The following is a 20,739-nucleotide window of genomic DNA, read 5'->3' on the forward strand; positions in this document are numbered from 1 at the left end:
AAATAAGATATATAATGTATATATTAAATATGGTAATATATACATATGGTAATATAATGGTAATATATACATTTTGTATAGTAATAAAATATAATATGGTAGTATTATTTCATAGATACTAAATATGATATATATTAAATATGATAAGAATATAATATTTTTAACACTATAAGAAAAAACCTGAATAGAAAAGATTATTCTGTTTCTAATGATTATATTCGTTGCTAAATTAATTTAGAAACAGATTAAAAATAGAAATTATCCGTGACAACTTTGAGCATTTCTAAAGTAGTATAAGAATGGATATAGTATCAGCTTCTGAAATGGCAACGATTACAAGTTGCTAATATCTAGTAAATTCGTTTCTAAGTTTTGACTTCCTTGGGAATAAATTTCGTATCTAAATCCGTTGCTATTCTGTCTCGCTATTCTGTTTGAAAAATAATTTATATTTATAATTATTTTAATTTTATTAAAAATTATTTATGGCTATATTTTTATTTTATGTAAATAAATATAAAAAAATAAAAAATACGGTTAAATTCTAATTTTTCTTCCAACATTTGTAGTTTATTTAACCATTCGCGGCTTATTTTTATCTGTTGTCTCTCAACTCAGAGAATATTACTTAATCGTTTTAGAACTTCTTTTCATCATTCAAAATTTTTCTAATTTCAATTTTTGTAACACTATCTTTTCACCAATTTTCTGTGAAAAACTCAGCCTATTGTTAATATAAAGCATCGAAGAGAATAAGAATTAAAAATAAAATTAAGTCAATTCGATGATCCTCTTTAAGTATTATCAATCTACCCTCTTCACTCTTCACTAGGCACCTCCATTAGCAACAATACTACTACCAACACCTCCTTCAACACCACCACTGACAGCTTATTCGCAAGTGTACGAATCGCTACAAGTAATATATGATGAGTAAGATATCGTTCCCATGAGGATTGTATTCCAAATACCAAAATTATGTTATCTCGTTATTATTTAAATGATAATTGAGAGAATTGTTTTATAAGTATAAAATGAATGAATAAAACAAACAAGAGTCAAGTAAACAAAATTTGATTAAAAGGAATCAAGGGATGCAAACTACTAGGGGTTTTGATTTCACTTAATCCTATCCAATTTATTTCATTAGTTCATTAATCAATTTAATTATTCAAGTAGGGGAAACAACTCTGAATTCACTAACAAGCTCTTCCGATGTATTGTTAGCTATTTTAATTCTATTTACTTACCTATCTTCCAATAGCACAATCAAATATGAATTAAATCATTAAGTTATGTAGTTATTTATGAATGCATAATTTAAGGTTTGATAAATCATGAAAACCCCTCATGAGTCAAACCATATAGCTTCCGCATCAAGTTGTTATTCTCATGTGTTTTATTAACCTTTTCATATCAAAAATCCCTCTTCCGATAGTGATAATTGAAACAAATCAATCCAGGGGGAAACCTCTGCCTGGAAGCATTAAGTTCATTAATAAATCATAACTTGAATAAGGAAAAATAAATCTAATTGCATAAATTGGAAAAGAGATTAAGCTACATCAACCCCCTAGTATAAGAGTTTAGTTAGACATGGCACTTAAATGAAATTCAATAATACTTGATAAGTATTTCATAATCAATAAGAATAATGAAAGAAATAAACAAGATTAAGAGTTTACAAATAAGAACTAGTAACAATTGGCTTGGATGGCTTCCTTGAACCTCTGCACAACTTGTGACATCCTACTGAGTCGAGTCTTAGCATAGAGTTGAGTAGTCGAGTTGAGTCGAGTTGACCCAAACCCGGTTGGGGTAGAATGAGATTATAAGTGGACTTATTTGAGTGAGAGAAAAAGATCAAGCACATGGGTGAGGAGTGATTTGCATTAAAAGATTGAGCTTGGGTATTAAGTTGTAGCCTGTTTACAATTGAGGTACCATTTAGGAAGTTTTACATAAAATCCCTTGATTTTTGATGGCCTACCCGTAATACTCATTTTCACTTTCCCATTTTCATGTTTATCTTCATCTTCTTCCTTTCCTCTTCCACCTTACTTTCAATTTTAATGGTAGTTAAGCCTTAACTTCAACTTCTCTTTTATTCAAGTAAGTAAACCTTCTTGAAGTTCATAATTGAATCAATTGGTGCTATTATTTTAGAATTCATAAGAATTCTTAGTTATAGGTGAAGGGAGTTCTAAGAGTGTAGAGAAAAGAAGCTAAAGAAGAGCTCAAGCTTTTTGGAGCAAATGTTTGATATCTCTTGTTATTTTTCATTTTCTTTGCATGAGAATTGTGTGGTGTGTTGCTATTGAGACAATATTGCTTCATGTTGAGTGGGAGGACTGGTAATGGGGAGAAAACAGGGGAAAACAGGGGAGGTATTGAATAAATGAAGTGAATATTGAGTTTATGTTGAAACAGGTTTTGCTGGAAATTTTACCAGTAACTTCATCTTGATTTTGACCCCATTTAATGATGGAATTAGGAAGTGTCATAGAAGAGTTATTTGTTCCTCTATGTGTTAGCTTTACATGGGTTTTTGAATCATCCAAATTGGAGTTGTATATTGAGAGATATGACCAAAAGAGTACAAACAGTGTAGGCTAGAAGCGCGCGCGCGAATTGCATGACGAGTTCGCGTTGCCTTCTCGCGCTCGCGAATTTGAACCACGCACTCGCGACTTTCACCTGAAACTCTCTGACTCTCATTTGGCACATCTCGCGCTCGCGACTTTCAAGTGCGCGCTCGCGACTTGTGCTCGCAAACTCTCTGACTCTCATTTGGCACATCTCGCGCTCCCGACTTTGAAGTACGCGCTCGCGTACTTGGCCCTTGGCCTGTAAGCGCTCGCGACCTTCATCGCACGCTCGCGAATTTAGCCTGAGAACTCACTGTCTCTCATTTGGCACTTCTCGCGCTCGCGACTTTCAAGTACGCGCTCGCGACTTGTGCCCGATAACTCACTGTCTCTCATCTAGTGCATTACGCGCTCGCGAATTTGAACTACGCGCTCGCGACTTGTGTTTTCATGCATTTTTGGACTTCTTTTTCAATGCAATTGTATTCCTTTGCTTCACTTATATGCCTCCAATCATTTTAACATCAAATACAACATTTGAACATGTATCAAAACAACATGCAAGCATGCAAATGATGTGAAATCAAATAAACATTATGAATTATGAAGTTATGAACTATGACTATGATGTTGTGTTATATTATTGACATATCAACATTATGCTCCATTGAGGTTAGGTAGAAACCATATAGATAAGGCTATGTCGCGACATAGGATAGCAGATCTGCACCTCATACAGTTTGATACTCCGGCTACAGGCCGTTGAGTGGATATGATTATATGGGCCATAGCAGCCAAGCATACAGTATTCATCCAGTTTCATACAGTTTTTCTTATCACTTCGGTTTCACTATAACCTTATGGATCCATACAGATATCTTGACATAACATTTCATGAATTATACAGTATTATAAATAGTACAAAAGATAATCAAGGTATCATGAAAGTATCATAATGTGTGAGCTTATATGTGCCATATATGTTTACATGGTTCTTTCTATACATGTATGTGTTTAATTGTTTCTTTATATGTTGAGATATCCACTGAGCTTTCTTTGCTCAGCGAGTTACCTGTTTAACTCGCAGGTTTTGAGATTGGACAGTAGAGAGTCAGCTTACAACTGCTGCAGTTCATCTGTAGAAGACTCAGTCTTCAGGGTAGCTACTCATTTTAATGTGTACCTTTTGTCTCTCCTTTTCATGGCATGTACAGGGCACATAGTTGGGCCCATTTCATTTTGACACTAGTATCATGTTTTGTAAATATACAGTACATTATTTTTGTAAACAGTATCAGCATGATATTATATTCAATATACATTATGATTTCAGCATGTCAGGCCATACAGTCAACCAGTTTGTAACGTCTCGGTCCGGTTCATTCGGGTTCACGGGTGGACCGGGAAGGGGTGTTACAAATTTTGGTATCAGAGCCCTAGGTTTAGTTTCCCCGGGCTTGCATGCATAAGTCAGTATAGTGTACATGCCATGTCTACCCTGATGAACTAAGCAGTTGTTATTCTTTTAGGAGGATGTCACAAGAAGGTGAGAGCAAGTCACACGCCTCCAGGCCAGTGGAGGGTGAGGCTCCAATAGCACCAGGTCAAGAGGTGTTGTTAAAGCAACTTGCAGATACTTTTAGACAGATTGCAGGGGTGATGCCTCAAGCACCAATAGTAGTAGAAAGAGAAAGAAAGCCCCACTAGAGAAGCTTCGGAAATATGGGGCGAAAGAATCCAGTGCTAACAAGGATGATATTCCAGAAAGAGCTGAGTATTGGTTAGATGGGACATCGAGAGTTTTGGAACAATTACAATGTACACCAGAGGACAAGTTGGTTTGTGCCACATCATTGCTCATAGATGAGGCATATACATGGTGGACTACTGTTCAGCAGCGGGTATCAGCAGAGCAGCGTACATGGCAATTCTTCTTGGATGAATTCAAGAAAAAGTTCATCACAGAGGCTTATCTAGATGCGAGAAGGAAGGAATTCTTATACTTGAGGCAGAACAGAATGTCAGTTGCCGAATATGAGCGAGAATTCACCAGGCTCAGCAGGTATGGTAAGGGGATAGTGGCTACAGAAGCCGAGAGGTGTAAAAAGTTTCAAGAAGGCCTGAATGATGAGATTCAAATGGGAGTGGTAGCTTCCAGATTCAGAGAGTTCTCAGCTTTGGTAGAGGCAGCTCAGGAGATAGAGCGAATTCAGGCCAGTCAGCGTACCAGACGCCAGCGGTCTCAGCAGAGGAGAGACCAGACTCAGAGTGCACCCAGTACCTATCAGTCAGAAAGCAAAAGATTCAGAGGTGCTAGTAGTTCAGCTAGTGCTAGACCTTCCTTTAGCCAAGGCTCAGCTAGGGGTGCTAACGCGCCAGCGGTATCAATTGTGGCTAGTTCTGCTGGAGGTAGTCGAGGTTCAGGCAGAGGAATTGGTAGAGGCACCAGTAGAGGTGCAGAGTCAGTCGGTTATACTTTTCCACCTTGTGAGCATTGTGATAGATGGCATGGTGGAGATTGTTGGTTGGTGACTGGTAAATGTTGGATATGCGGAGCATCAGACCATCAGAAGAAGGATTGTCCGAAGAGGGCAAAAGTTCCTACACAGTTCATAGCAGGCAGAGGTAGAGGTGAGAGCTCCGGAGGGCAGAGACAGCAGTCAGAGACTGTGGACAGACCTGATACAAGAGGTCCAGCCAGGGTTTATGCTATGCGAGCCAAGGAAGATGAGGAAGCTCCAGATGTCATAGTTGGTGAGTTTTCCTTATGTGAACATACAGTTTATGCTTTAATTGATCCTGGCTCATCTCATTCATACATTAGTGTACCTAAACCTTGGGTTAAAGGGTTAGAAGTTGCATATGTGAGTCAGGGCATGTTGGTTACAAATCCATTAGGAGATGTAGTACAAACTCATACAGTGGTCAAAGGATGTCCAATTGTTATTCATGGAAAAGAGTTTCCAGGAGATCTTATGGAGTTGCCATTTAGAGAATTTGATGTTATTCTGGGTATGGATTGGCTATCCAGACATCAGGCTATAGTTGATTGTGCAAAGAAAAGGGTGACATTATATACAACAGCAGGGGAAGAGATTACAGTAGTCGGGAAGCGGCGAGAGTTTCTGGGTAATGTGATATCAGCCATGGCAGCAAAGAGATTAATTCAGAAGGGTTGTGAAGCATACTTGGTATGTGCATTACAAGCAGGGAAAGAACAGTCAGAAGTGCAAGATATACCAACAGTGTGTGATTATCCAGATGTATTTCCAGAACAGTTACCAGGGTTACCACCAAGGAGGGAAGTGGAGTTTACCATAGATGTCTATCCTGGAGCAGCACCAGTATCAATTGCACCTTACAGAATGGCACCAGCAGAGCTAAAAGAGTTAAAGATTCAGCAACAGGAGTTATTGGATAAAGGCTTTATCAGACCCAGTGTATCACCTTGGGGAGCACCGGTGTTATTTGTAAAGAAGAAAGATGGATCATTCAGATTGTGCATTGACTACAGACAGCTGAACAAACTGACAATCAAGAATAAGTATCCATTGCCTCGAATCGATGATTTAATTGATCAGTTAAAAGGTGCAGGTATGTTTTCTAAGATCGACCTTAGGTCGGGATATCATCAGTTGCGGATAAAGAAAGAAGATATCGCTAAGACTGCATTCAGGACCCGATATGGTCACTATGAATTTTTAGTCATGCCATTCGGTCTCACAAATGCACCAGCGGTTTTCATGGATCTCATGAACCACGTGTTTCATTCATATTTGGATCAGTTTGTGGTGGTGTTTATAGATGACATTTTGGTCTACTCCAGAGATAAGGTCGAACATGATAAATATTTGCGGATTGTACTTCAGACACTGAGGGATAAACAGCTGTATGCCAAGCTCAGTAAGTGTGAGTTTTTGTAATATCCTCAATTTTGTAGTTCTTTCTATTTTAGCTTTTTCGATGAATTCGGTTATCCGAATAAAAGGAAAACTTAAAATAATGGGAAACATTATAGATTGAGGATATTAATATTAATTAAATGAAACATTAATTGATCTTTACAAATCCATGTGAAAGCTTAAAGGAAATCAAAAATGAGTTGAAAGATGAATGACTTCTCGGTAAAGCACGATTTTACCTGAAAAGCCTGAAAACGGTAATTTCCGTACGATTTTTACCAAGTGGAGTTTAGAATATTAAATACACTTGGTTTATACCTAATAGGACTGAAGTAAAATGATTAAAAAGATTAGAGTGCCAAAGGATGAAGGGAAAACAAAAGGGAGGATTATAGTGCAATTTGCATTTAAAGGACATGGAAGGAATTTTTAATAAAGTTTATTATATAATTTTATTGAAGAAGAGGAAAGAACCACGACACTTCACTCATTGTTGCAGGCCAAACCGTTCAAGAAGAGAGGAGGAGGGTTTTGAGTCAAAACCAAGCAAAAAGAAGGTGAAAATCAAAGAATTTTCAAGTAATTCTTAAGAAAAGGTTAGTTATTTTCACTTCCTCCTTCATTTCTATGGATTACTTTTTGAATTCCATGAACTTTGAAGTGAGGTGCTTGTTTGTGTAATCTGATTTGGTGAAGATGAAGTGATGAGAAGTGATTTAAGGTGATTTAAGATGATTGAAAGTAGTTATGCATGAATTCAAAGTCTAAGTTGCATAAGTCACCAAGATGGATGATTTTGAGTTTGGTTTTGATATTCTATGAACTATGGACTCTGATATATCTTATATTATGGTGTTATTTCAGTAATAGAAGAGTTGGATTGCATGAATTTGTGCTGGAAGTGAGTTGAGAATACTTAAATAAACTTATCATTGTTGGACATGTTACAGTTATGCTGCCTGACATTCAGCTTCTGTAATTGACCTATTTGACTAAGCAAATGAACTCCAAAATTTATGAAATTTGATATGGAGATAGGCTGAGATGTTGGGTAGGTCGTGTTAAAATTTAAAGGCCATTGGATAAAAGGAAATGGAGTTATAAGTAAATCACTGCAGGCTGCTCAGCATGAGAAAAACTGAACTTCAGATTCTATAATTATGTCATTTAAAAATGCAAATGAGCTTTAAAATTTATGAAATTTTCCAGAACAGTACCCTAAGATGTTTGGAACATGCTGTCAAAATTTCAGGGCAATTGAATATGGGGAATTCAAGATATAGTCAACGCAATGCCAGCTACTCAAATGCTGAAATTCTGCATTTCATAAACCTTGAACGAATTTAGCATGCTATTCACTTCTATTGTTTTCATTGTTAGTATTTTGTGTCTAGGATGTGGTTAAGTGTTGGATATGAAGTGTTTCATGCTTAAACTCAGATCATATAACACTTGGACAAGTATAGTGAAAATGAAAGAAAAAGCATGAGACTACATTCTAATGCTTAATTTACATTCTTATAGAAGTGCATGTGTGTACATTGTGTAGTATGATCTTAATGTGAGTATTAATATCATGCTACAGCTGCTGAGAGAAAGGGAGTTGAGGAGAGGGTGATTACTAGAGGAAAAGGGCTAGGGGAGCCATCTAGTTCAGGTTAGTGTATATTATTCCTTTCCTACTTTTATTTAACCAAAATGAAATTGATTTTGCAAAATATTTTCAATGGATTTGCTTTATGAATTATAATTATATTCATAAGTTTTTAAAGAGGAAAAAGATTATTTTGAAAGCATACGACTGAATGATATTTATAAATGAATTTTATGATTCTTATACTGTGAAAGAGGAGGATGTTGGCCAATTGATATCTGTAGTATGAGGGGTGGCCGTGATTGAATGTTTTTAGCAGTGGTTGTGAAATGAAATGTTGTCCATTGTGATTTTGATATTAGTACATAAATGGAATGGTTTAAAAGTCTTACAGCTGATATAGATATGGTTATTACCCCGAATATCATTTCATTTGTTGAAGTTGATATTACGATCGATTGAACATGGATATCATCACTAGATGATATATGATTGATATGAAATTCTCCCTCCATGTTGAGGTTGTAGATTGCTCCCTCTTCTGTTGAAATCATATCACAGATTGAGGTTGTAGATAGCAGGTCTAGATGTGCACATTAGACACTGATGGCCCTCAGAATTGACTCTATAAAAGCTGTAAAGACTATATTATGAATTGATGATTTAAATGGTATTGATTTATTTTGTTTCTTATTTTCTTTACCATGGTGGATTTATGAATTGTCATTCCTTATTATTTTTATTAGTACACCACTAAGCCATATGCTTAGCGATAGTTGCTTTTGTACTATCGCAGGTAAAGGAAAGGAAAAAGAACCAAGAGAGGATCATTTTTATTTGATGTAGATAGTATGCTACTGATGTAGCTATTGTATATTTGACTTCTTTTGGAATATGTATGATGTATTAAACATTAACAGATCATTTATGTATATTTAAGCAGATTCATGTAAATTATGATTGTATGAATTTGAAAATTTATAGTCTATTAAAGTAATTAATTTCTATTATGTATCTAAGATTTGAACAGGACTCCAATATGTAATTAAATCATCCATGGACTTATGGGTTATGGAACCATTTTATTTTATATTTTTTTTTATAATATGTTTAAGAAATTATATTGAGATTAATATCTACCAAAAGAAGTTATATATATTTAATAACTAAATTATTTTGCTACAAGATATAAAAATGAAGGAATTAAAAGGATTAAGTCCCTTGTAGTATACTTAGTAAGCATTTATAAGAATTAAGTGCTTATTAATTATATTACGGGCAACATGCCATGTCTTACAGTAGGGTAAGGTGTGACATGTTTATTTTGGTATCAGAACAGTTTTAATTGCATATTGGATCATATTTTTACTGCATATAAATGTGTGAAATGTAATCTGCTCAAATATGACATGCCTGTTAATTGTTGGATATCTACATCATACAATATTCTAATACGATGCATGGTTTTCTGTGATAATATACAGAGAGCGTGTTATTTTTTATCGATAGTATGGAGGGTGTTAGTCGGGGAGATAATTTTAATCCGCTTGAGGAGCAGTCTGAAGCGAGACAGGAAGAGCGTGGTAATGCTCCCGAGCATGCTGATGTCCCTGTTGCACCAGCTGCTGACCCTATAGCCCAGCAGATGGCTGCGTTATTGAGACAAATGGCGGGTAACTTACAGCAACAGCAGCAGCCAGTTAGACAGTATGATAAGTTGGTTAAGTATGGGGCCACAGAGTTTTCAGGCACCACTGACCCGATGGTAGCTGAGCAGTGGCTAGAGAGGATTGATAGGGTTTTCCTAAAACTCCAGTGTGATGATGCTCAGAAGTACGATTATGCAGTCTCTTTACTTCAGGAAGATGCATATGAGTGGTGGAAGACAGTTCCTAGGAGCAGAGTGCAACCACCAGTTCTGACTTGGACAGACTTCCTGAGGGAGTTTAAGAAAAAGTATGTTCCATCTAGCTATGTGGATGCCAGAATAGAGGAGTTTCTGCAGCTCAAACAGGATCATAGGACTGTAGTTGAGTATGAGAGGGAGTTTACTCGGTTGAGTTATTATGCTGGGAGGATGTTAGTTACAGGTAGGGACAGGTGCAAGAGATTTGAACAGGGATTGAAGCCCAGTATTAAGAGCCATGTGATCGGCTTTGAACATGAGAATTTTTCTGCATTGGTATCACAAGCTCTGAATCAAGAGAAGGTTGATCAAGAAAAGGCTACAGAGGAGAAGAGTGTCAGGAGGACTTTCCCAGTGGCTAGTAGCTCTAGTAATAAAAAGAGGAGATTCTTCAGTCCATTTCCTCCTAGATCTAGCAGTGTGAGGCCACAGAGCCAGAGACAGTTCAGACCACCATTGCCACCTCCACGAGCTCCTCCAGTTACTCGTAGTTGTGTTCATTGTGGTAGATATCATGGCGGAGTGTGTAAGTTGACCACAGGAGCATGTTTTAACTGTGGTGAGGTTGGACACTTTGTGAGGGATTGCCCTAAACTGAGATCGACTACGGCATATACAGCCACAGGAGGATCGATTCAAAGACCAGCTGCTAGTTATGGCTCTTCTCAGTCTTCAGGCAGAGGTAGGGGCAGCGGTAGAGGTAGCATGTCGGGTAGTCAGGGGACAGTGAATCAACCAGAGCCTATTGGTGTGCCAGCTAGAGTTTATGCTATGAGGCAGAGGCAGGATGCTGATGCAGCTGATGTGGTGACTGGTATATTTCCTTTATTTAATCATGATGTTTATGTGTTATTTGATCCTGGATCATCTCACTCTTATATTAGTGCTGGGATTTCTTGCTATGCATCTATTCCTTGTTTGCGATTGGGGTATGATGTGCTTGTATCGAGTCCATTAGGACAGGAGGTTATTGTTAACAAATTATATCCTGATTGCCCACTCATAATCCAAGATCATGTATTCCCTTCTGATTTAGTTGAGATGCCTTTCGGAGATTTTGACGTTATTTTGGGCATGGATTGGTTAAAAAAATATCAAGCAGTGGTTGATTGTGACCTTAAGAAGATACTATTTAAACTGCCAGAATATATTGATGTGGTGATACAGGGTGAGAGACAGATACTTCCTTCATCTGTGATAACTGCAGCTTTAGCTCAGAAATTGATCCGTCATGGGTGTGAGGCATACCTAGCTCACATTGTGGACACAAGGGTAGGTACTCCTAGTCTTAAGGACATTCCTACAGTGTGTGACTTTCCAGATGTTTTTCCAGAAGAATTACCAGGATTGCCGCCAGAAAGGGAAGTTGAATTCGAGATTGAGGTTATGACAGGGACTCAACCGATCTCCATTACTCCTTACAGGATGGCTCCTGCTGAATTAAAAGAATTAAAAGCACAATTATAGGAATTGCTTGATAAGGGGTTTATTCGTCCTAGTGTGTCACCATGGGGAGCTCCAGTGCTATTTGTAAAGAAAAAAGATGGCGGTTTACGGTTGTGCATCGATTACCGTCAGTTGAATAAGGTCACAGTCAAGAATAAGTATCCTTTGCCAAGGATTGATGACCTCTTTGATCAGCTTCAAGGTGCTTCTGTATTCTCTAAGATAGATTTGAGATCGGGGTATTATCAACTCAGGGTTAAAGAGCAGAGTATTCCTAAGACGACATTCAGGACTCGCTATGGCCATTATGAGTTTCTAGTTATGCCATTCGGATTAACTAATGCTCCAGCAGCATTCATGGCTTTGATGAACACGATCTTCAGACCTTACCTTGACCAGTTTGTTGTGGTTTTTATTGATGACATTCTGGTATATTCCAAAGATATAGAAGAGCATGATAAGCACCTAAGAATCATTTTTCAAACTCTTCGAGAAAAACAACTTTATGCTAAGTTTTCTAAATGTGAATTCTGGTTAGCACAAGTTGCTTTTCTTGGTCATATTGTATCTGCAGAGGGTATTGCAGTGGATCCTGGTAAGATTGAGGCTATTTCCAGTTGGAAGCCACCAAAGAATGTTTCCGAGATTCGTAGTTTCTTGGGTTTGGCTGGCTATTATCGCAAGTTTGTTAAGGGATTTTCTATCATTGCTTTGCCCTTAACTCAACTATTGTGGAAGAACGTTAGGTTTGAATGGACAGATAAATGTCAGGAGAGCTTTGATAAGCTGAAGAAGTGCTTGACTGAAGTGCCAGTTTTGACTTTACCTATTCCAGGTAAAGAGTTTACTGTTTATAGTGATGCTTCTCATAATGGCTTAGGTTGTGTGTTGATGCAGGATAGAAATGTTATTGCTTACGCATCACGCCAACTTAAACCACATTAGAGGAATTATCCTACACATGATTTGGAACTTGCAGCCATTGTATTTGCATTGAAGATATGGAGACATTATCTTTATGGTGAGAAATGCTATATCTTCACAGATCATAAAAGTTTAAAGTATCTGGGTACTCAAAGGGAGTTGAATTTGCGACAGAGACGATGGCTTGAGTTGATAAAAGATTATGACTGTATTATCGATTATCAGCCAGGGAAAGCTAATGTGGTAGCAGATGCATTGAGCCTTAAGATTATTGCTAACCTCAGGACGATAGCGTTATCTCTAGTCCATGATCTACGGTCTATTAATGCTAAGTTTGAGAAGATTTCTGACAATTGGGTGTTAGCTAATCTTCAGGTGAAGCCTTTATTGATTGATCAGATTCGAACAGCAATATTGACGGATGATGACTATCAAAAGATTCTTTCAGAGGCACAAGATGGTAAACGACCAGATTTTTCTGTCAGTAGAGATGGGTTATTACTATTTCGGGACCGGTTATATGTTCCGTCAAATTTAGATTTGATACATCTCATCTTGAAGGAAGCACATGATTCTCTATTTTCTATGCATCCGGGCGGGACCAAGATGTATAGGGATTTGAAGAGGAACTATTGGTGGACTGGTATGAAGAAAGATATTGCTGAATTTGTAGCTAAATGCCTAACGTGTCAACAAGTCAAGGCAGAACATCAAGTACCAGCAGGATTACATCATCCACTTCAGATTCCAGAATGGAAATGGGAAAGAGTGACTATGGATTTTCTAATGGGACTTCCACTTACCCAGAAGAAACATGATGCAGTTTGGGTTATTGTAGATAGATTGACGAAGAGTGCTCATTTCCTACCTGTAAGATCAGACTATAGTTTAGAGAAGTTGGCAGAAATGTATATTGGTGAAATAGTTAGACTACATGGAGTGCCAGTATCCATTGTTTCTGATAGAGATCCAAGATTCACATCTAGATTTTGGGCTAGTTTACAGAAAGCCCTGGGCACTAGATTGAATTTTAGTACTGCATTCCATCCTCAGACAGATGGTCAATCTGAGAGGATTATTCAAATATTGGAGGATATGCTTCGAGCTTGTGTTCTTGAGTTTGAAGGTAGTTGGGATAACTATTTGCCTTTGATAGAATTTGCTTATAATAACAGTTACCAGACCAGTATCGGAATGCCTCCATATGAAGCTTTATATGGTAGAAAATGTAGGACACCTCTATGTTGGGATGAAGTTGGTGAAAGGCAATTACTAGGTCCTGAAATTATTCAACAAACAGAAGAAAAGATCAAAGTAATTAAAGAAAGATTGAAGGCGGCGACAGATCGACAAAAGTCATATGTGGATCTAAAGAGAAGAGATATAGAGTATAAGGTGGGTGATAAAGTATTCCTCAAGGTTTCCCCTTGGAAGCGTGTTATGAGATTTGGTAGAAAGGGAAAATTAAGTCCTCGTTTCATAGGACCTTATGAAATACTTGAGAGGATTGGTCCATTGGCATATAGGTTAGCCTTACCACCAGACCTCGATAAGATTCATAATGTTTTCCATGTTTCTATGCTTCGGCGATATAGATCGGACCCTTCACATATATTGCCTTTAGAATCAATTGAAGTTAATCGAGACGTCACATATGATGAAGAACCAGTGGCTATCCTATCTAAGGAAATTAAGCAACTTCGGAATAAACAGATTCCCCTAGTTAAGGTGTTATGGCGAAGCCACTCCAGAGAAGAGGCTACTTGGGAACGTGAAGAAGATATGAGAAGACAACATCCACAATTATTCAGAGATCTATAACAGGTAAAATTTCGAGACGAAATTTCTTTAAGGAGGGAAGAGTTGTAATATCCTCAATTTTGTAGTTCTTTCTATTTTAGCTTTTTCGATGAATTCGGTTATCCGAATAAAAGGAAAACTTAAAATAATGGGAAACATTATAGATTGAGGATATTAATATTAATTAAATGAAACATTAATTGATCTTTACAAATCCATGTGAAAGCTTAAAGGAAATCAAAAATGAGTTGAAAGATGAATGACTTCTCGGTAAAGCACGATTTTACCTGAAAAGCCTGAAAAACGGTTATTTCCGTACGATTTTTACCAAGTGGAGTTTAGAATATTAAATACACTTGGTTTATACCTAATAGGACTGAAGTTAAATGATTAAAAAGATTAGAGTGCCAAAGGATGAAGGGAAAACAAAAGGGAGGATTATAGTGCAATTTGCATTTAAAGGACATGGAAGGAATTTTTAATAAAGTTTATTATATAATTTTATTGAAGAAGAGGAAAGAACCACGACACTTCACTCATTGTTGCAGGCCAAACCGTTCAAGAAGAGAGGAGGAGGGTTTTGAGTCAAAACCAAGCAAAAAGAAGGTGAAAATCAAAGAATTTTCAAGTAATTCTTAAGAAAAGGTTAGTTATTTTCACTTCCTCCTTCATTTCTATGGATTACTTTTTGAATTCCATGAATTTTGAAGTGAGGTGCTTGTTTGTGTAATCTGATTTGGTGAAGATGAAGTGATGAGAAGTGATTTAAGGTGATTTAAGATGATTGAAAGTAGTTATGCATGAATTCAAAGTCTAAGTTGCATAAGTCACCAAGATGGATGATTTTGAGTTTGGTTTTGATATTCTATGAACTATGGACTCTGCTATATCTTATATTATGATGTTATTTCAGTAATACAAGAGTTGGATTGCATGAATTTATGCTGGAAGTGAGTTGAGAATACTTAAATAAACTTATCATTGTTGGACATGTTACAGTTATGCTGCCTGACATTCAGCTTCTGTAATTGACCTATTTGACTAAGCAAATGAACTCCAAAATTTATGAAATTTGATATGGAGATAGGCTGAGATGTTGGGTAGGTCGTGTTAAAATTTAAAGGCCATTGGATAAAAGGAAATGGAGTTATAAGTAAATCACTGCAGGCTGCTCAGCATGAGAAAAACTGAACTTCAGATTCTATAATTATGTCATTTAAAAATGCAAATGAGCTTTAAAATTTATGAAATTTTCCAGAACAGTACCCTAAGATGTTTGGAACATGCTGTCAAAATTTCAGGGCAATTGAATATGGGGAATTCAAGATATAGTCAACGCAATGCCAGCTACTCAAATGCTGAAATTCTGCATTTCATAAACCTTGAACGAATTTAGCATGCTATTCACTTCTATTGTTTTCATTGTTAGTATTTTGTGTCTAGGATGTGGTTAAGTGTTGGATATGAAGTGTTTCATGCTTAAACTCAGATCATATAACACTTGGACAAGTATAGTGAAAATGAAAGAAAAAGCATGAGACTACATTCTAATGCTTAATTTACATTCTTATAGAAGTGCATGTGTGTACATTGTGTAGTATGATCTTAATGTGAGTATTAATATCATGCTACAGCTGCTGAGAGAAAGGGAGTTGAGGAGAGGGTGATTACTAGAGGAAAAGGGCTAGGGGAGCCATCTAGTTCAGGTTAGTGTATATTATTCCTTTCCTACTTTTATTTAACCAAAATGAAATTGATTTTGCAAAATATTTTCAATGGATTTGCTTTATGAATTATAATTATATTCATAAGTTTTTAAAGAGGAAAAAGATTATTTTGAAAGCATACGACTGAATGATATTTATAAATGAATTTTATGATTCTTATACTGTGAAAGAGGAGGATGTTGGCCAATTGATATATGTAGTATGAGGGGTGGCCGTGATTGAATGTTTTTAGCAGTGGTTGTGAAATGAAATGTTGTCCATTGTGATTTTGATATTAGTACATAAATGGAATGGTTTAAAAGTCTTACAGCTGATATAGATATGGTTATTACCCCGAATATCATTTCATTTGTTGAAGTTGATATTACGATCGATTGAACATGGATATCATCACTAGATGATATATGATTGATATGAAATTCTCCCTCCATGTTGAGGTTGTAGATTGCTCCCTCTTCTGTTGAAATCATATCACAGATTGAGGTTGTAGATAGCAGGTCTAGATGTGCACATTAGACACTGATGGCCCTCAGAATTGACTCTATAAAAGCTGTAAAGACTATATTATGAATTGATGATTTAAATGGTATTGATTTATTTTGTTTCTTATTTTCTTTACCATGGTGGATTTATGAATTGTCATTCCTTATTATTTTTATTAGTACACCACTAAGCCATATGCTTAGCGATAGTTGCTTTTGTACTATCGCAGGTAAAGGAAAGGAAAAAGAACCAAGAGAGGATCATTTTTATTTGATGTAGATAGTATGCTACTGATGTAGCTATTGTATATTTGACTTCTTTTGGAATATGTATGATGTATTAAACATTAACAGATCATTTATGTATATTTGAGCAGATTCATGTAAATTATGATTGTATGAATTTGAAAATTTATAGTCTATTAAAGTAATTAATTTCTATTATGTATCTAAGATTTGAACAGGACTCCAATATGTAATTCAATCATCCATGGACTTATGGGTTATGGAACCATTTTATTTTATGTTTTTTTTTATAATATGTTTAAGAAATTATATTGAGATTAATATCTACCAAAAGAAGTTATATATATTTAATAACTAAATTATTTTGCTACAAGATATAAAAATGAAGGAATTAAAAGGATTAAGTCCCTTGTAGTATACTTAGTAAGCATTTTATAAGAATTAAGTGCTTATTAATTATATTACGGGCGACATGCCATGTCTTACAGTAGGGTAAGGTGTGACAGTTTTGGCTGGACGAAGTTTCTTTCTTAGGACATATGGTGTCATCAGAGGGTATCAGAGTGGATCCTAAGAAGATTGAAGCTATTGTTGATTGGAGACCACCCAGAAACGTCACAGAAGTCCGAAGTTTTCTGGGTTTAGCCGGTTATTACAGAAGGTTCGTAAAGGGATTCTCCATCATTGCATCACCTTTAACAAGATTGTTGAAGAAAGAGGTTGTATTCCAATGGGATGATAGATGTCAGCAGAGTTTTGACACTTTGAAGAAAAAGTTGACTGAAGCACCAGTGTTGACTCAGCCAGTGTCAGGTAAAGACTTTGAGATTTACAGTGATGCCTCTCATACTGGGTTAGGATGTGTACTCATGCAAGACAGGAAAGTGGTAGCTTATGTCTCCAGACAATTGAAGCCACATGAATTGAATTATCCAACCCATGATCTAGAGTTGGCAGCCATTGTTCTAGCATTCAAAGTATGGCGGCATTATCTGTACGGTGAAAAGTGTTACATTTACACAGATCATCAGAGTTTAAAGTATTTACCGACACAGAAGGACTTGAATTCAAGACAACGGAAGTGGATGCAGATTTTGGCTAATTATGATTATGTCATTAATTACCATCCGGGCAAAGCTAATGTGGTAGCTGATGCCCTTAGCCGCAAATCATTATTTGCTTTGAAAGCAATGAGAATTAGTATGGAGTTGCAACAGCAGGGAGTTATTCTAGCACAGATGCAAGTACAGCCATCTTGGGTTCAGGAAGTTGCAGAGACACAGAAGAAAGATGCACAAACAGCACTATGGGTGAAACAAGTACAAGAAGATCATGGTGGGAAATTCAGATTGGATAATAGTGGAGTCTTATTCTATGAAGACAGAGTTGTTGTACCTTAGATAGGGGAGCTTAGACAAAAGATTCTGCATGAAGCTCATAACAGTCCATATACAATGCATCCAGGCAGTACCAAGATGTATCAAGATTTGAAGAAAGGCTATTGGTGGCCGGGCATGAAGAAAGATATCGGACATGTTGTAACAAGATGTTTAACATGCCAACAAGTAAAAGCAGAACATCAACTGCCAGCTGGGTTACTTCATCCAATAACAGTGCCAACATGGAAGTGGGATCAGATCACGATGGATTTTGTTACTAGATTACCTCAGACGCAGCGGAAGCATGAAGCAGTATGGGTGATCGTGGACAGATTTACTAAGTCCGCACACTTTCTACCAGTCAGGATGGACTATTCTCTGGACAAGTTAGCAGATATTTATGTGAGCGAAATAGTTCGACTACATGGAGTTCCATCATCCATTATCTCTGATCGTGATCCAAGGTTTACAGCGAAGTTTTGGGGTAAACTGCAGGAAGCATTAGGGACGAAATTGCATTTCAGCACTGCATTTCATCCTCAAACAGATGGCCAATCAGAGAGAGTCATTCAAATTCTAGAAATGTGTTATAGAATTTGAAGGCAGTTGGGACAGATATGTACCTCTCATGGAGTTTGCCTACAACAACAGCTACCAATCAAGCATCAAGATGGCACCATATGAAGCATTGTATGGTAGACCATGCAGGACCCCTGTGTGTTGGACAGACCTGAGTGAGAAGAAGATTTTGGGTCCAGATTTGGTTAGAGAAACAGAAGAGAAAGTGGAAATCATCAGAAAACGGCTGAAAGAAGCAAGTGATCGACAGAAGTCTTATGCTGATTTAAAGAGAAAGGATATTGAGTACTCGGTGGGTGATAAGGTATTTCTAAAAGTTTCACCATGGAAAAAGATCCTAAGGTTTGGACGAAAGGGTAAGCTTAGCCCTAGGTTCATTGGTCCATACGAGATTGTTGAACGTGTAGGACCATTAACCTATCGCCTAGCGTTACCTTCAACCTTAGATCGAATTCATAATGTCTTTCACGTATCAATGTTAAGAAGATACAGATCAAACCCATCACACGTGTTATCAGCAGAAGAGATTGAAATTCAGCCGGATCTCACTTATAAAGAAGAACCAGTTCAGATCTTAGCCAGAGAAACTAAGGAATTGCGGAACAAGAAGATAGCATTGGTAAAAGTTCTTTGGAGGAATCATAAGACAGAAGAAGCAACTTGGGAATCTGAAGACACCATGCGACAACAGTATCCGCAGTGTAGAGAAAAGAAGCTAAAGAAGAGCTCAAGCTTTTTGGAGCAAAGGTTTGATATCTCTTGTTATTTTTCATTTTCTTTGCATGAGAATTGTGTGGTGTGTTGCTATTGAGACAATATTGCTTCATGTTGAGTGGGAGGACTGGTAATGGGGAGAAAACAGGGGAAAACAGGGGAGGTATTGAATAAATGAAGTGAATATTGAGTTTATGTTGAAACAGGTTTTGCTGGAAATTTTACCAGTAACTTCATCTTGATTTTGACCCCATTTAATGATGGAATTAGGAAGTATCATAGAAGAGTTATTTGTTCCTCTATGTGTTAGCTTTACATGGGTTTTTGAATCATCCAAATTGGAGTTGTATATTGAGAGATATGACCAAAAGAGTACAAACAGTGCAGGCTGGAAGCGCGCGCGCGAATTGCATGACGAGTTCGCGTTGCCTTCTCGCGCTCGCGAATTTGAACCATGCACTCGCGACTTTCACCTGAAACTCTCTGACTCTCATTTGGCACATCTCGCGCTCACGACTTTCAAGTGCGCGCTCGCGACTTGTGCTCGCAAACTCTCTGACTCTCATTTGGCACATCTCGCGCTCGCGACTTTGAAGTACGCGCTCGCGTACTTGGCCCTTGGCCTGTAAGCGCTCGCGACCTTCATCGCGCGCTCGCGAATTTAGCCTGAGAACTCACTATCTCTCATTTGGCACTTCTCGCGCTCGCGACTTTCAAGTACGCGCTCGCGACTTGTGCCCGATAACTCACTGTCTCTCATCTAGTGCATTACGCGCTCGCGAATTTGAACTACGCGCTCGCGACTTGTGTTTTCATGCATTTTTGGACTTCTTTTTCAATGCAATTGTATTCCTTTGCTTCACTTATATGCCTCCAATCATTTTAACATCAAATACAACATTTGAACATGTATCAAAACAACATGCAAGCATGCAAATGATGTGAAATCAAATAAACATTATGAATTATGAAGTTATGAACTATGACTATGATGTTGTGTTATATTATTGACATATCAACATTATGCTCCATTGAGGTTAGGTAGAAACCATGTAGATAAGGCTATGTCGCGACATAGGATAGCAGATCTGCACCTCATACAGTTTGATACTCCGGCTACAGGCCGTTGAGTGGATATGATTATATGGGCCATAGCAGCCAAGCATACAGTATTCATCCAGTTTCATACAGTTTTTCTTATCACTTCGGTTTCACTATAACCTTATGGAGCCATACAGATATCTTGACATAACATTTGATGAATTATACAGTATTATAAACAGTACAAAAGATAATCAAGGTATCATGAAAGTATCATAATGTGTGAGCTTATATGTGCCATATATGTTTACATGGTTCTTTCTATACATGTATGTGTTTAATTGTTTCTTTATATGTTGAGATATCCACTGAGCTTTCTTTGCTCAGCGAGTTACCTGTTTAACTCGCAGG

General features: G+C 37.1%; 1 protein-coding gene and 1 long non-coding RNA gene across 2 annotated transcripts; both read left to right on the plus strand.

Annotated features, from left to right (window-relative positions):
- Positions 1-6,870: 6,870 nt before the first annotated feature.
- LOC149496002 (uncharacterized) lies at positions 6,871-9,011 on the plus strand. Its single transcript, XR_016320978.1, has 3 exons — positions 6,871-7,086; positions 8,076-8,147; positions 8,881-9,011. It is a non-coding gene; the product is annotated as an uncharacterized LOC149496002 (long non-coding RNA).
- Positions 9,012-9,615: 604 nt separating this feature from the next.
- LOC149496003 (uncharacterized) lies at positions 9,616-16,810 on the plus strand. Its single transcript, XM_089722144.1, has 3 exons — positions 9,616-10,804; positions 15,795-15,866; positions 16,600-16,810. The coding sequence occupies exons 1-3, from the start codon at positions 9,730-9,732 to the stop codon at positions 16,647-16,649; spliced, it is 1,197 nt and encodes a 398-aa protein (XP_089578270.1). The 5' UTR covers positions 9,616-9,729; the 3' UTR covers positions 16,650-16,810.
- Positions 16,811-20,739: the final 3,929 nt, after the last annotated feature.

The sequence above is a fragment of the Jatropha curcas genome, chromosome 5, assembly GCF_041381405.1.
Source record: "Jatropha curcas cultivar XTBG-Jc1 chromosome 5, XTBG_Jcur_1.0, whole genome shotgun sequence".
In the NCBI taxonomy this organism is placed as follows: Eukaryota; Viridiplantae; Streptophyta; class Magnoliopsida; order Malpighiales; family Euphorbiaceae; genus Jatropha; species Jatropha curcas.

Excerpts from the sequence above, each read along its gene's own strand:
- LOC149496003 (XM_089722144.1), top strand. The coding sequence starts at position 9,730 with ATGGCTGCGTTATTGAGACAAATGGCGGGTAACTTACAGCAACAGCAG. Across the intron at positions 10,805-15,794 it reads TGCAGCTGATGTGGTGACTG|CTGCTGAGAGAAAGGGAGTT; the intron begins GTATATTTCCTT and ends ATCATGCTACAG. Across the intron at positions 15,867-16,599 it reads AGGGGAGCCATCTAGTTCAG|GTAAAGGAAAGGAAAAAGAA; the intron begins GTTAGTGTATAT and ends GTACTATCGCAG.